General features: G+C 41.5%; 1 protein-coding gene across 2 annotated transcripts; it reads right to left on the reverse strand.

Moving 5' to 3' along the window:
• Positions 1 to 251: 251 nt before the first annotated feature.
• Positions 252 to 12511, reverse strand: sall1a (spalt-like transcription factor 1a). 2 transcript variants are annotated; one of them, XM_076876162.1, is made up of 4 exons: positions 11627 to 12511; positions 9089 to 9274; positions 2981 to 6384; positions 252 to 1894 (listed from the first exon to the last, which is right to left on the reverse strand). In XM_076876162.1, the coding sequence occupies exons 3-4, from the start codon at positions 6167 to 6169 to the stop codon at positions 1454 to 1456; spliced, it is 3630 nt and encodes a 1209-aa protein (XP_076732277.1). In that variant the 5' UTR covers positions 6170 to 6384; positions 9089 to 9274; positions 11627 to 12511; the 3' UTR covers positions 252 to 1453. The 2 variants fall into 2 exon arrangements, with proteins under 2 accessions (XP_076732277.1, XP_004539748.2); XM_004539691.4 differs by lacking the exon at positions 9089 to 9274.
• Positions 12512 to 17352: the final 4841 nt, after the last annotated feature.

Below are 17352 nucleotides of genomic sequence, written 5' to 3' on the forward strand. Positions count from 1 at the left end.
ATGTTCAAACAGTGTTCATTTTAAATTAAAGAGCAGGAAAACTCACACCATCAGCACCCAAGCCTCCGTTTCTGTAGTTTGTGCACGGAAGTGTGGAGGCTGCACGTGAACACAAATTCTTTAAAAGAAACAAAAGTTGCTTATTTAATTTATTTTTTATTTCTGCTTTTTTTTCTTATGTATAGTTGTTAGTAAATGTAAAGAGACGGTATTTTTAAAATGAGGAAATAAAAGCACACAAACACACAATGTTTCTTTTGGAAAACTGATGTATTTGATTATTAGAGTAAAGAATTACAGTATCTTAGTTGTTAGTAGGTATTAAAGTGTAGAGAAACTGGACCCATAAAGATCTTCCAACTTTCCAAGAAAGTGCATGTAACAGTCCGAAGGTTGTCAAACCCGATATATATTTATACTTATAAAAACACTATCATTTTGTCCCCTGGCCGTGATGGACTTCTTGTGAGAGCTTTATGTACATTTTCTTGCAAGGGAGCTTGTATTTCCACATCTGAACATATTTACAGAAGCTTCAACACATAACTTTGCACTTGATGTCAGTGAGGATGCTGGGACATAGCAGCAATGTGGAAATCCAGCTCAGATACTAAAAGTGATCCTTCCAATTTGATTAGCTGTCTCAGTTCCAAAATCCAGGAAACAGGCCAGACTGAATGTTCCTCTATTTGTAACCGTCTTGCTCTCAACAACAATAAAATATGAGCAACAGAAGATAGAAGAAAAAAAATGGAAGTAAACAAAAAAAGTAGAAAGTACAATACAGAGACTGTAACGAGAAAACAAATTAACACTAAATAAACCCTTGAAATGTAGCAAACTTCAATGTTTTGTCTTCCTTAAATAAGATAAAGGTAAATAATAATCGGAAAGAAAGGAACTACAACATCATTTAGTCCCTTGCCTGAATTTCATTGTTTTGTCTTGATGAGGCGGGGTGGGGGGGATTCATGAACACACAGATGTTAGACCATCTACAGAAGATCAGTGTACATTATTTACAGCAAGTCTGTTCGCTTATTACAGGGCTAATGCATCACATGAACATAGACAGTTCAATTATAGCTACTACAGACAGAAAATAACTTAATGCCAAGGTAAGGTTATCTAACCAGATATTCTAAGTTTCAAAAGCACATTTTTAAAGCACCCATTGTGGCTTTAAAATAAACAAAACCTAATTGTTAATGCTTCCACTTGGTTTCAAGCAAGGTTATAATCACTAATAAATAAGCTCCTTAAAACTATAACATGTACATTGTACAAAAAAAGCAACTTGTCTTCACACTCATGTTCGTAAAGATTCAATGGCGAGCAAAGCAGTTCAGCTGATTTTATCCCTGTCTTGTTCTCTTCCTCTGTCTGTGTCTACATATGTGTACAGTATGCCTTTAGGCATCTTTATGTGTCTGTGCCCAGTTGAGGACATATATTAATTGGTGGCAATTTCTTTATTGTCCTCCATGAAGCGTGTGAACCGGAAGTGGGCCCCATTCTCTGTGTTGGCCATTTTCTCCAGACCAGCCAGAGCAGCATTGGGCTCCGTGTTGTGTAGCTTATCAAGGCTGCCTGTCAGGCCACCTATGGGAGAGCTGCCCCCATTTCCGACACCACCTGACATGGGTGGGATGCCTCCGTTCTGGATGACAGAGATTTCATTTGTCTTCATTGCGAGACCATTGGAGAAGGCCGCAGCATACTGATTCCAGAAACTGGTCGGGTCTCCGTTGCTTGCCCTTGATGCCATGTCCTTCTGGAAGATCTCGGGAAACTTGACTGGGTTGGTGCCAAGGAAGGCCATCGGGCCATCTACGGAGAGCCTGCGGCCACGTCTGGCAGGAGCGCTGTTCCACATGTGGGTGCCCATGTGAACCTACACAGACGGAGAGGGAGAAGAACAAAAGAGAGGAGGTGAGAGACAGAGCAATGAGCGGGATGAAAACTAGTGATGTTTACAAACTTGGCCACAAGAGCTGCACATGAGATGATGCAATGGAAAAAATAATAATAATGCTTGAGTGTGAATTAAAATAGCTTCACACCCTGAGTGCAGCAGATCAGTTAGCTGCCTATGCTATGAGAAGTACAAACACTGTGTAAACATCTTTTGGCAAGACTGATACATGCTGTTTAATCTGAACTTTAATTTGCTCATCTCACAAGGGGACTGCACGGCTGAAGCAAAAATTGCACTGTCCAGTTTCATTGCCCCAGCCAGTATTACATGTGACATTTCACCTCTGCCCATACCCTTTCTAAGAACAAGACAACATTCTGCTTGGACATTTTTGAAACACTGCTCCAAAAATAATTGTATTTTAATGTGGCTCATATACAATAGTTTACACAAAGTTTATGAGCCTTTTTTTAAATAAACCATACCACTGTGAGATATCGCTGTATGTCTAGTATCATCCAACAGCCTGAGCTTGATTCTTAAATCTTTTAGAAATAAAAAAACCCCCAAACAAACAAGAAAAAAACATATGCCCTTATTTCTCCACTAGGAATTGGAGATTGAGACATTCAAAAATAACTAACATAATTGTAAATTAAGGCCACATAATCCCCCAAAATCCTAAAGATCACTAAGCAGATCTTTTTCTTGATGATTTAAGCCTGTGACATTTTTTACAGAATCCGTTATGGAAAAATACAGACTGACTTACTCACAGTGATTATACCTGATAATTAATTGTGTGCACTGGATCATTCTTAGCTGATCACATGCTGGAATTTCTCTCCAATAATTATATTACATGCATGATTCAGCTTTTCCATTTTTTTCCCTCTAAGAGCAGTTCCTTTCATTAATTATACCACATTACCACATCTTGATGCCTAATGCACTGACATGCCATATAAAATTAAATAGTAACCCTGAGACTCGTTTTTCATGAACATTCTCACGCACATACTTTTAGGAGGCCAATAGTTTGCTGGGTGTTTCGACATTTACCTTGAGGTTTCCTTTGGTGGTAAAAGCTCGGCCGCAGATGCTGCAGGCAAAGGGTTTCTCCCCTGTGTGGGTTCTCTCGTGGATCTGCAGAGCACTGGCGGAGGAGAAACACTTTGCGCAGGTATGGCAGAAGTGTTGCTTGGGAGTCCTGCGTGGTGGAGCAGTGGAAAGCACTGGGGATGTTGAGGCAGATGATGTGACCAAGCCAGGGGGTACCTCCTTGTTTTCCGGATGAAGGTTATGAAGGAAACCATTGACTTCTGGTTTGCTTAGAGAACCGACAGATAGAAGAGAAGGAGTTGGGCTGGAGGACAGGCTGGTATTTGATGGCTCAAATAGCTGTGAGGGCAAGTCTCGCATTTGATGTGTTAGCATATGCTGCTTGAGATTGCCCTTGGTGGAGAAACCCCTGTTACATGCCGTGCAAATAAATGGTCTTTCTTTGGTATGGCTTCGATAGTGAATGTCCAAGGCACTCTGACAAGCAAAGGTCTTCCCACAGATGTCACAGGATGTATTCTTGATGGTGCTACGCTCACGGAAGGGGAAAATCATGCCCAAAGGGTCTTTTGGTGAACTGACAGATGTCAGGTCCAGGGCTCCAAGGTTGGAGGGATGTGAGTGCAAGAGGCTTATACTGGTGGGGTCTGAAGATAAGGCCCTTTGGTGCCTTTCTTCGAGGCTCGGGGATTTGTGTGGTTGTGGCTGCATGCTAGTGGGTGATGGCGCCTGCATGGAGGAGGTAGATTCTGACACCGCTGGACTCCCGGCGCTTTGGCTTTCAACATCACCTCCCAGAGATGAGGAGTCATTGGTGAGACAGTCACCTTCAATTAAGCCATTTGCAATAGCCTTCATCTGGATCACATTATGTTCCTGCATTTCATTATTATATTCTTGGCCATTCCTCTCTTGCCCTTCCTGGGTAGCCATTTCAGGGGGAGCTGGGGAGTTACATAGACTGTCATGGGAAGCATCAGCAGATCTGGGTGTATCTGGCACACTGCTGTCTGGACCCTCTTCCATTCCTTCAGTGTTGTCATCAGAAAAGTTGTCAAGATCATCAAAGTTTCTCTCTTCAAATGAGCCAGTATCAGAAGCCATGGACTCTGGATAACTCTCTGGCAGAGGGGTGTTGGGGATCTGCCCACCCATATGCATACGGATATGTTGCTGTAGAACGACAGCATTCGTGAACTTCTTCTGACAAATGGGACAGGAGTGTTGAACTCTAAGAGGAGGCATGGCCCTATGAACACTGTAGTGGGTTTTAAGATTTCCCTTGGTGGTAAATGCCCTGCCACAGATTTTACACTTGAAGGGCCGTTCCCCAGTGTGAGTGCGATAGTGCATTTTCAGTGCACTTTGGCAGCTCAGCACCCGGTGGCAAATGACACATTCATTTGGGTCTTTCACCTTTCTATCAATGTTCTCCACAAGTTGTTGTAACTTGGATGTCTCCGATCCCTGGAGAGGATCCAGAATGCCTACAAAAGGGAACTTAGCCTTGAACTGATCAGACATAAGGGGCATGAGTGGGTTGGTCATCATGGGTGGGCTGGTAGAAGTCGTATACTCTGCAATGCTTTCTGATGCACAACTCACATTTGTCATGAGACCCAAAGTCTTGCTGCCTTCGTCAGTTTTTCCATTTGAGGTAGGCAGTGTTGCACCTTCACCCTCTTCAGATACACCATCATTACTTTTAGCTGAAGGCTCAGTGGCACCTGAGTCACTCTTTGCAGTAACAGAAGGACTAGTTATGGCTATTGAATGATCTTCCTTTTTGATGAAATGTGGCAGGCTTGGCATGGTTGGTGGTAGCAGCATGCCGACTGATGATGTCAGAGTAGGCAAAACTGGTTTACTGTCAAGCCAGCTGGTCACAGGTTTCTCAGGTGGTATAGACATGCCGTATGGAATGCCAGTGCTTGTTGGTATGTTGTCTAAATGCTCAGGAACAGGGTAAGGGTTCATCTGGATATGAGGGTATTTTTCTTTATGACGCTGAAAATGCACCTTCAGGTTACCACGAGTGGAGAACCGGTTGCCACAGATATTACACTTGTAGGGTCTCTCACCAGTATGTGAGCGCAGGTGAATTTGCAAGGCACTGTCGCTCCCAAACACCTTGCCACAAAACCTGCACTTATGTTTGAAGAAAGCATCATCAGAGCTGCTCTTATGCTCAAATGAACTGACATTTGGCGGCTTGTCTTTTCTCTGCTGGGCCAAAGCTGCTAAAGAGTTGAGGTCCTCTACAGTGGTGCCAACACTGGACAGAGAACTGGAGAACATGGGATTTCCAGGTGGGGGTTGAGGTAGAAGGGGATTCACGGCCGAGCTTAACAAGCTACCTATTCCAAATGCTGGCGTCGATGACTTTGCTAGTGAGGAGCTGCTTAGTTGAGAATGAAGGCTACTCATAGGAGTGGGCCTTTTGTCAGAGGATTGGGGATTGATTGTTGATGGCCCCAGTGTGGTAATGCTCTGAGATGTCTCACTGCTGCTTGGGTTGGACTGAGGTAGCTGTGCTGCTGCAGCCAGCTGCTTTATGCTGCTAATACTGGCCGACTGGCTGGCCAGGTTCTGTGCTAGGCCTGCGGCTGCCGCCAGCTGTTGAGAGAGATGTGAGCTGAGTGTGGTCAGGGGGCTGGCAGCTGGCCCCATTGTGCCGGGAGCAGAAGTTGGAGGTACCTGTATTTCTGGTGATTGGGAGGCTAGTAGCAGTATCTGATGGCGAATCTGTTCAATAAGCTGAAGCTGGTGGATCTGTTGCTGTTGCAGGGCTAAGAGCTGCTCCATTAGTGCTGGCACGGCCACCCTTGGTCCTCCAGTCGAACGGGCTTCTTGGGAGAATTGGGCCACAGCCACTTTGGTGCTCTGCAGATTTTCAATTATGACATTGCTGTTGATCATGGAGAAGTTCCCCAGTTCAGTTAGGTTACTGAGCTGAGGTAGTGAGGCAGAGATAGCTGAAGTACCTACTGCGGGGCCAGAGGTGCCTCTATCAGCATGGCTGCTGACTGTATTAATGGGGCTTCCGCTCTCTGTATGACTGCCGTCCTCTTCGTGACCACTGCTCATTCCGGAAACGTCCACGTCCATGGATTCGTCTTTTTCAAGAGTGTTAGGCTCCAAAAGGTCACTGCCCTCTGTTTGATCAGTGTTATTAGCTGTGTCATTCATCTGGTCATCGGGATTATGAGGAGGAGACCCAGGCGAGAAAGTTCCGACAGGGGAGGCAGGATTTTCATTCACTATCAGAACTAACTGATTCTTAGTGCAATTCTTCTGGTGTTCCTCAAGATCTGATAGTTCAAAGAACTCAGCACAACATCTGCTACAGACATGGGCGTCTGACTCCTTGCAGGGGGGGTCCTCGGAGCAAAGTTCTGTGTCCCCTGAAAAAGAGGAAACAGAGGATTAGCGATTAGAAATGTTTTGCAGCTGAAGAAGCAGATTTATCTTCTTGAATTCAATTGTTGTTAATCTTAAGTTAATCAGTTTTAACACCTATCCTTCTGATGTGTTCACGAAAAAAGATTAAAAGGCAACAGTAAGCTGGCAGAAATGAGGAAAGACCTTATTCAATGTAGTGGCCTCTGAAACATGATAAGAGGGGATACAAAATCAATGGGAACTACTCAAATATTGGTTAAAAGTGATCTTTGAAGATGTACATCTGGGTTTCATCAGGCCAACCAAAGGTAATCATTTTCTCTAGATAATCCATCAAAATATAGAATAGAGTGAAGTCAGGATCATTGGGTCTTAATGAAATTTCATAGAAAAGCATTGATTTCCTATATTCCATGCCCTTCAAAGTCTACTTGTCCACTCGGTGCAAATCAAGCATTTGAAGGACTTATTAGACTTTCAATTTGCTGTCAACTTTGCTCATTTTCAGCCAACTACAGGCATCTTGGACAGGTTATCTATGTCACTAAACTAATTTGTATCCACTCAGCCTGCAATCACAGTGAGACAAGAACAACAGAGCCTGTGGCACCACATCTACTGCATATACACAAGAAAGCAAAAACAAAGAAGAAGAAATTCAAGAAAGAAGTTTAAGGTAAACAGTTACTCAGTTGATAACCAAAAAACATGAAACAAATCTGCCATCTATTACAAGAATAAAAATATTTATTATTCTTAAGACTTTTGTTTAAGTATTGTCCAATAAACCCAAAAGTTAAATCCAAGAAAGGACAGTTATCGGTGAATTCATTTAAGGAAAAAAAAATGCCTGAAAGGGATTAAATAAATAAATAAATACTTGGTCAACGCTAAAGAGCAGTGTGGCATATGAGAACGCATGCATCACAAACTTGCCAAAACTAAGAAGGCAGACACACCAGTTCATAGAACAAGCATAACAGAAACTTCTCTTGTTACTTAGACAAAAATTCTAAAGTAACGACCACATTCCAAATGCGCACTGAAATAGGTTTTGAAATTTTCCATTTTAATAAACAGGACGAGTCAGGGAATGAAAAGGCAAGACGACACCCTGCCCCCAGAGCCACTGCTGTGCTCCAGACTTTCCTTATTCATTTCCCTCTTTGTCACACTAAAATCTCGCTATTTAGCATACAAGTTGATTTACAAATTGCATTTCTCTATGAATCCCTTTCATTGTGCCTCTGGCCCCTCAACACTTTCATCAGGGCCAAGAATTCATTTGCAAATGAAACCCAGAGAAGTGCAGCCCTGCCCCACAGAGAGACAGGATGCCTTCCCATTGTTCACACAGCATGGGAGCGGCGGGGATCGTCGGCACAGCCTGGCCCTGCTCATCTCAGTCGACTCAAAGCAGATCCTGTTTAATTCAGGGATTATCTCCCTCAATGTTTCTCCGCTCAGAGACATCAGATAACGCAAAGTTGCCATGACAGTAAACCCCGGCCCTCACACCACCAAACCATGCAAACAGGGAAGACAACTTTAATGATAACTTTTCATGTTAAATCCCCCCCCCCCCCCCCCCAATTCCACCCACCCGTCTACCTACACCCCAAGCGTTAATTTTGAAAAAATGTGTTTGATTCATAGTGTGAGAAATGTGAGGATTAAATAAACACCTTTTCTCTTTTCTCAAGGTTCACTGTACACAAATTAGTGTGAAGAAAATCAAATCATATGAAAATGAGCAGGATGAAAATAGAAGAATATAGAAAAAACAAAAACTTTTGCCTGACTTTTGGAAGATGCAGAGTTATTCATAAAAAATAAAATACCTGAGTTTTCACTGTGTGTGTGTCTGTGTGTGCAAATCTACACACAGCAGAGAAAAAGCTCTACAGTGGAATTTAATTAATTCACTATTTAACTCACAAACATAATAAGTGTGTTTCTTTAATTGAATAAATCCTAACAAATACTAAAACATTATTTTCTGTACAGTGCATTTTCAAAAATTGTGCACTTTCAAATTATTTAAACTTATCAAACAAATGCCACAATAAAACAAATGCATGGATAAAATACAACTATCGCTAGAATATAAAATTACACTAAAAAAGACAGCAAAGACAGATGAGCTTTCCCCCAAAATGTACATTTCTATACTCTAACTAAGGAACTGCTAAGACTCGTCATCAAATTGCAATGCAGCAAGGGACATTGTCGTCTTCCGAACTCTATCACAAGTTTAAGGAAAGCCAATGGTAAAAATGCCTTTACGGCTGTACAGTGTAAGAATCATTTCACCACCAACTGCATATGACTTTTTACACTGCCAAAATATGTCTTTACTTGATGACCGAAAAAGGATCAAAACTGAATTAATGCATCACTACAAATCCACTGTCCACATAAGACTAGGAGCAAACAGCGCAGATGCTAGCATTAGGCTTAATTCCTAAAATAGCAAGGATTAACTTCAAATTACAATTAAGATAAAGTCAAGCTGGTATGAAGAAAGACTGTAAACTTCGATAGAATGTCTATCAATAGCACAATGTAAGTAGTGAGCAGAGCTAAAGGGCGTTAAGGCAGACAGCAAGAGGACGGAGCCTCAAAGAGATTGACCAAAAATCTGAATATGAGAGACAAGAAAGTAAGGATTAGTCAAAAAAGTTGGAGAGCTTTGAGAGATCCTACATTATTTTTTCGCAGGGGGCCTCTGTGAGCGTCTTGACACTTGTAACTTCAGGAGGGTTTCTGCTCACATCTTCTCCAGCCCTCAGGACTCATCCCACTGAACACTAGATGGGGTTCCACTAAAGCTGCCGTGGTCCAGGACAAGATTCAAATCTCAGAAGCTCTGCCCCGGTGACATGGTTAAAGCTTAAGGGGAGGGAAAAAGGCAAAGCAAGTCCTTCAGGCTACACCTAAACTCACACCACATAAACAATGGCAAAATGACAAGCGAGGCACTCTGTGTTTGCAGGGAGAAACAGCGCAAAAGGGGGCTGCCCTGCCAATCTCTCCTCTAGGGGGGCCACTCTGATAGGGCATAAGGGGATGGTCACAACATTGATAAGGCCCCACAGTCAAACACACTCTTAAATAAAAAAGCTGAGGCCTTGCTGGGCTGCCTGCAGCTCTCATCAGCAGGGTCAATGGCAAGGCAGAGAGGAACACAGTGAGCCCTGAACTCTGATCACCTCCAAACAGAGGGACGCTGGCAAAGGTTAAAACAGCTCAACATCCCACCCTCTGTGGCTCTCACTCCGACCTCCCAGTAACTACAGCCCTGAGCATCACTGATATTCAGCTACAAATACAATGACTTTCTGTTTCCCTTTCTGCTACCAGAACACTCTAGAAAGACACACAACTCATTTATAATGAGCACTGCTTCAGCTAAATAATCCCAAACTTAAAGACAACATGGTCATACTCTTATAATTACATACACAAGACACTTGCAACTATTTTAGCATATGGCCTAGACATAATTAGGAATTTTTGCATTCTGCAGATGGGTTGTTGAAACAAGTGACTTTCCCTCACTCCCCTTTATTAGATTTAAAGGAAATTTAGGGGAAAGAAACAGCACTCAGGGATAGACAAGGTTTTGCATTAATCATCAAGTTCCTAAAATCACGTGAAACAGCGTTTCAATGCGTGACTTTCTCCCGAAAGGAATATTTATTTTAAATATTTATTTGAAATGCACATGCTTTTCAGGTTGTGCTAAACACAGTGTGCTGCACAGATTTTTTTATTTCCTCGCATGAAATCTGTAGGCCATTTTTCTAAAAATTTAAATCAAAAGATGTATTTATTTTTAAATTGCAGAAAGTATAAATTTTGTGCGGCAAAATTCGATCACACTGCGCCGAATAACAAAGTCGGGGCTTCTTTCCATTTATGAACATTTATGAAATTACTTAAAATATTAATGGATATTTTTTTCCTCCTAATGAACGCATGACTGAAAAGTCGGTCAACAAAAATACACGCTGCAACGTCCTGTAGCGAAATGAAAGCTTTATTTATAACTATTCTACAGTGATCTGAAACGCAGTTTTATTAGTGTCTTGTTTGGCTCGAGTATTCCCCTTTTCTACAAAAACAAAGCAGCTTGCAATTAATTATAACTTTACTGGCTTATGTTGGCCTCTGAAACTCTGAGAGCTCATGCAAAGTCCTGAAAGCCACTTTGTACAAACTCATTTCACATTTTAGGCACCACATTTCTAACAAAGCATTCTTACTGCAGTTTTTTCAAAGGTGTAAGATGGTCGCATTGGCTACAAGTCCGCAAGTTAAAATTAGGAAATCGGTTTATCTATATCGACATGAAACTATCTTTTGGACGAATCGGTTGTGTATTTGTGGAGACAGAATGGCCGAGACAAAACTTCAGTTTCCCAAATATTTGTTTTCTTCTTCTTCTTCTTTTTTATAAGAAAAAAAATTGCCTAAAGACGGGTAAACTAAAGAGACCGTCACAGGAGGAACTGGGAAAGATGTTTGTTCATTAACGTTCTCCGGCGCACTCTGTCCTCCTTTCATCTTACTTAAAAAAAAAGAGTAACAAGCCATGGCGTAGACTGTTGATATATTTTCATAAAAGAAGGAGATATCTGTACGAGTTTGCAGCGCAAAGTTGAAGCACACGGAATACGGTATTTGTCGGTCCGGGACCAAAGAAAAGTTGGGAGTCCCGACAGGGGCGACAGGGTGGTCGATGTCGAGGCAAGACGCCGACCGCTGAACGCAGGGAAGCCTGAGTGCGAGCGGAGCGATTATTTATTTATTTAAAACGCGCTAAAGTTAAGATTAAAAACTTTTGAAACTTTTAAGTCACACCGAGCTCAAACCCAAAGAAAACGCACCATATCTGTGTTCTCATATTTCACTTATTAACCGCCTAGAACTGAGTTTTAACCTCTGATAATAAAATAATCAGCGCAGAAATGTCAAGTTACCCCAAATTGTTCTTGGTACTTGAATAATGGGAAATTCGTGGAAAATCGGTGCATCAACTTTTGTTAAAAGTCGACCATACTTTCATCAAGAAGTCACTTGAATTTGTAAAGAAATCAACAAAAAACTAACAGCATAAACTCCAATTCAAAGTCTTCCTTAACAGTGAGAGTTGACCGCGGACACAATAAAAACATCGCTTAAAAGAAAGAAAAATTCACGGTGATTGCATAAAAGGAGCGTTGGGTTACTTGGACTCACCATTGTGCTCCGATAAAGGCAGATGAGGGTCGGATTGGAAGTGTTGAGGCTTCGCTTGCTTCCTCCGCGACATGCTGGCTGGCACATCAGCAGGCAAAGAATAAAAAAATGACTACAAAACCTTCTAAAAAATTACGTAAATCGAGAACATCCACCGCGCATGTGCCCCGTTATGATTATCAATAATGCTCTGCGATTAATCATACGGGGGCTTCTTTGAAAGGCGATTGGCACCTTGCCAGCCCCCCTCCTATTCAAATGAAGTCTCTTTAATCAATTAGCTCCTGATTTGCTGGGGACTCTTGTCTCTCTCTCAGCTCCCACCCAATGAGTTGATCCGTATGAGGAAGAAAGGCTGGGTTTTCCAAACTCCCTTTAGATACGGTTTAACCCCTTCTGTTAGCCAAGTCAAGGCTTATCTTGACTACTACAGGGGAATGTCAGCGTCTCGAGTCCATGCCCGCGACAGTATCTTTCAGTCTTTTGCAATCATCACAGTTTATTTTCTTTCTTTTTTCCTTTTCCCCTGTTGATGTGGATTGACGGGACGCTCGCAACTCAAACCTTCACGATCTCCAACCAACTTTAATTTCACTACAACTCGGTAGTCCGTTCTCCACTCTTGCGTAAAGATCGCTGTAATACAGCTCTTGTTGTGTGCACACCGACACCTACTTTCTGAAGAGTTTGAAGCGAAGCTCCCGGTGCGGTAAAACGCAACGTCTCGCCAGCATGTTCCGTGCGTAAATGGCACCGTTACGCGTTCCCAAAAGTCCAGAGTGAGATCCGACGTCCCAATCACTTTGATTTGATTATTATTAGCAGAAAGAGGGGTTACTTACTAACACGTTTTCATCACACACTGCGTTCCGCGAATAAACAAACTTTGAGGGCCCGTGCGGCAGTGGGACAAATGTGGAGCCCGGCCCATCGAGGATCTGATTGGTCATCGGGCTATTCAGTCACGTTACCATTCACCTCCACCTCCCTCTCCCTCGCTCCCGCTCTCTCTCTTTCTCTCTGATTGAGCACAGCAGAGCCAAACGGTTTGTGCGCGCCGGGATGATCAGTGGTAAAGAGCGGAGAGACAGAAGTCTGTTCATCTGAATGGGGATAAATTAAGCTTTTAAATTCTTCCCCAAACACTTTTTTAACGAATGCTTGCCTCATATCCATGTCACGCGGACTAATCTATATTTCACATCATGCATTTGGAAAAAAAAAAAACCCTAAACTTTTCTTTATATATTCACCATCCACTGGGTTGTTTATGTTGTAAAATCGGCATGAATTACTGCATAATGTCCTTATCAAAAGTTAAATGTTTGGCCTGTTGATATGTTTTATTTTATCATAATGGTAAATGTTTTTATTAGATTGACAATTGGCCAATATATTTCAGCTGATAACGGCAAAGCAAATAAAACGATGTCTTAATCGAGCCTGTGGATTACAGAAGTTACATTATTATTATTATTATTATTATTATTATTATTATTATTATTATTATTATTATTATTATAAATAATGCATTAACAGGAGTGCGCATTCACTTGGGATGCTTAAGAGGGCAAGAGATCCCACAGGAGCTTCTTGTGAGCGCTGAGTCGAGTAGATTTATTACCTGAAAAAGATAAACGAAGCTTTCAGTCAGGCTGATTTTGAGAAATGAAGATAATAATGTTACTATAGGTGATGCCTCGGATGCCATTATTTTTCACTGAATATTTAAAGAGCAGCTGCAGGCTAGATGGATCTGGTCCTCTCTTGTGTCAGATATCTTTTAGTTTCGACTAGCCTTACTATTTACTTATTCATGAAAAAAGGAAAGAGCAGAGGGAAAATCAAATACCTCTGATGGCCTTAGTGATCTGCTTTATCAATGCGTTAGGTCGAATAATTAAACAGCACACATAATTTTCAAATGGAACATTCTTTTCTTCTTCTTCTTCTTTTTTGGGGGGAGGGAGTATCAATTGATGCGTAAACTGTCCACAAACCTGGGGACCAGATCGAAATTAAAGCTGTGACTAAAAAAAATCAAAGAGCAAATTATCATTAGTAGGGGAAAATGTGTATGTGCGCGTGCAGTTAAAAAGCCCGTGCAATTATATGCAGGAAACTTGAAATTGCTAGGAGAGGAAAAAGGGGTCTGCAATATTGTAATGTCCCGGGCGGAAAAATCAATGGCCAGTTAATTGATGTGAGTGTTGGTGTGAGATTGTAAACAGGGTGATTTGCAGCCCAGCCGAGCAGGAGACATTTTAAATGGGATTCACTCGGGACGGTTGAGGATACAGTGTTAACAGTCATGGGCTGAATGACACAGGCGGACACAGTTTGGGGACCCAACAGATATAACTCAGAGCCAGTGCTTGAAAAAGTTTTAAACTGACTTAAACGTTTTTTATTTCTTTTCTTTTTTCAGAGGCGTGTGTCTGCCTGAATTATTATTTATTATCTGTTGAGTGAGAAAGCGGGAAAAAATAAACATTTAACATAAAAATGTTTATCATACTAATGATAATGATATTAAGATAGAATTATTAATGTATATTTCCTTTTTTTAAAAAAAACTATTAAAACCTTTGGTTAACGGTGAATGTAATAACCGTTTATTCAACAGGCGCATCAAACAGTTTCTTTTTGTCACTGTGGGGGGAAAGTGCTTTCAAAGAAAAGTGACAGAAGCCTTTGGCGCATAAAAAGTGCGCATTTGTCGGTTATGCGCAATCAATGCTGCGCGCACCATATCAGAGACTGTCTGTCGTGGGTGTCATCATTCACTATTATCACCGACACGTCGTGATTGATCACGTAGCTCAGAAACACTGCACGTCTGAGCGCATAATGCGATAGTTAAAGCGAGGAATCTACCAAAGCGCAGTTGTTAGTGATCCTCACACTCTGTATTTCTAACTAGAAATCCCCCTTTTTTCTGCTTATTCAACACGTGGTGGGTTTCTATTCACGGTCCTGCTCGACTCGATGCCTAAAGAATTACAACTAGCTGGATTAGGCCTTCATCTAGGTCAGCTGCACGTGTGTGCGCGCGCGCGTGTGTGTGTGTGCGCGCGCGCGTAGTATTTGTGATAACAGTTGCACAAATGGCAAAAAGAGAGAGCGGACAAAACTCAAGGTTTTACAAGAAAGCAGAGTCTCGTGATTCCAGTATGTATGAAGAGGAGTGGAGTCCCTGATTAACAGGGCTGCTGCTTACATGGACAATAGGTTTGATTCATATGTTATGAGTAAAGAGCCTCTATTAAAAAATACCAAAAAGTTATAGAGATAATATTAAGAAAGGGCCTTTTTAATAATAACAAATACAATCACAAACAACCATAGGCTGAAATTCCCTAAAATGTTTTATTTTGTGGCAGGATAAATAAACTAGTACATTATTCCTTCTTTTCTTCATTAATGACAACTGATGAAGTCAATGGTCCCCCTCATTCCCAGAACAAATATCAAGTGCCTGGCATTATTAATGGCACCATGATGTCTTTACTAAAGGATTATGAGCTTGATTAAAGGGATTGTTGTAAGCTGGCCTCATGCTCAAATAAAGAAATAAGGCCATATTTTCCTTCTACCAAGTCACACACTCTGTCACTGTATGACTCTTAACAGAACAGTACTGCTATGTTTAGGGTGCCCAACCTCAGTATTACTCAGTATTTGAGTTATTCCACATTAAGTCTTCTAAAAAACCAAAACGAATAAATAAACAGAAAAACAATAACAAAAAAAAAAAACATATCTAAAGTTAATCAGATTATAGGGCTATGGGGAAAGAAAAAACACTCCAGCTAGAGCAGAAATTATTGGTTCATTTACTTGAAGTATGAAGTGAGATTTCTTTGTCTTCCAGACAATCAGAATGCAGCATTTAGCACTGTTTTGCCACCAAAGGAATCCCATTGAAAAATCGCCTGCATTAAAATTCAATACCTGCAGCAGCACCGACTAGCCTCCATTAATTAAGAGATCAAACCCTTTCCATTGTCCCCCAGCAGCCCTGCCACCACTTGTCCCACAGATTGTTTTCCCCCATTGTGCCCTCTGACATCTTCCTGCAGCATCGCCCGATATCAATGGGCCGTGTTTGTTTTTACATTATCTCAGCTGCAGTTACAGACACCCCCTTTCAATCTCATCTTGTTTGAGGGAAAACAAGCAAACATTCAAGGGTGTCGCAGAGGTGCTAGAGGTCACTGGTCCATCACACATATCCTGCATGTCCAGGCTCTGTGTGTGTGTGTGATTGTGAGTTTGCATGTGCCACTGGTACAGCCATCTGTGGCACAAACACTGTGAGTGATTGTGTTTAAGCTGTAGCTACTCAGGTACAAGTGTACTAGTGTTAGGAGATGTGTGCCAATGGATCCTTGACAAAGAGCTTCAACCCCCCCCCCCCCCCCCCCCCCCCCTCGTTATTAGTGAGAGAGGCCAGGCTTCAGTGTCTTTCTGAATGGTGTAACTGGACACCAAACATTACAGGCGGGATGCACTCAAACGTAAAACTACATTTGCATCCTTTTGGATAGTTTGCAAACACTAGAATACTTTTGTTTCAGATAAAATATAAACACAGCACAATTTAGAAGAGATTAAAACTTTATGATAGTATAACTTGCTGCATTCTTGTATTAAAAACAATTAATTACACTTTTCAATTTGGACAAATTCAAATCATAGTTTTTTTCGCATCAGATATGACTGATTATTAACTGATGATTCTTATTTATAAATAGGCGTTTAAATAGATATAGATAAGTAATATACACAGCACTTGAGCAAAACGAACCTTTAGCTTTAGTTCACTAAGTTTATTAGCTTTATGGCTGTTTCTCATTACTGTCCACCCAAATTTTTTCTAAATAGATACACTCAGTCACAGTGATGCAATCGTTCAATCCTTCAATTGTTATCATACAAATTCACTTGATTGTATCTGATTAAACATGTTCGCTTGAGTTGCATTAACGACAAACACGGTGGTACTGGACGACCACCAAGACTCCCATTTTAGCTCCTTCGTATTCTTGAAAAACACATTGTGCTTTCATATGACATTGACAAATGATATTTGGATGAAGAGGGATGCTTAGATGGTTAGATGTTTCACAGAATGGAGCCGGATTACACTGACACACATCACTAAGGCTGGAGGTTATAGAGGAACCAAACACTCCAAACATCTTGAAGAAATTACAGACATCACCCACCGAAAGCTGAGTGTTTATGTATTCTTAAGAACCTGGAAGCAAAACTAAAAATTACACATCGACTTATCCCTACATTACTTCACACGCTCGTAAACACAGAATATACAGAATATACACATGCAATGTCTGTGTCACAGCCACAAAGCAAGCCGGGCGGGTAATGTAACCACACACAAAGCAACGTGCAGGTAACCACCGAGCCAGCAGACACGCCACGTAAAACAAAAAAAAACAAAAACCACACACATTCTTACAGTAAATACAGCCACAAAGTTGAAACATATCAAGCGGTTTATTCGCAGTGACTCTGGGCACAAGATGTTTATCAACTGCCGCCAGACAGCTGTGTTGGTCGGCCAGCAGTTAACTGTGTCTCAGACAGCCTCTTATTGCTATTGATAGTTAGCATCAGTGTCCTGGCTGAGGAATGTGACTGCTATAGGCAAACACAAGCTATTGATCTTCAGCCTGTCCCTCACCGGCCTGGAGCTACAG

Source organism: Maylandia zebra, linkage group LG1 (assembly GCF_041146795.1).
Source record: "Maylandia zebra isolate NMK-2024a linkage group LG1, Mzebra_GT3a, whole genome shotgun sequence".
NCBI lineage: Eukaryota > Metazoa > Chordata > Actinopteri > Cichliformes > Cichlidae > Maylandia > Maylandia zebra.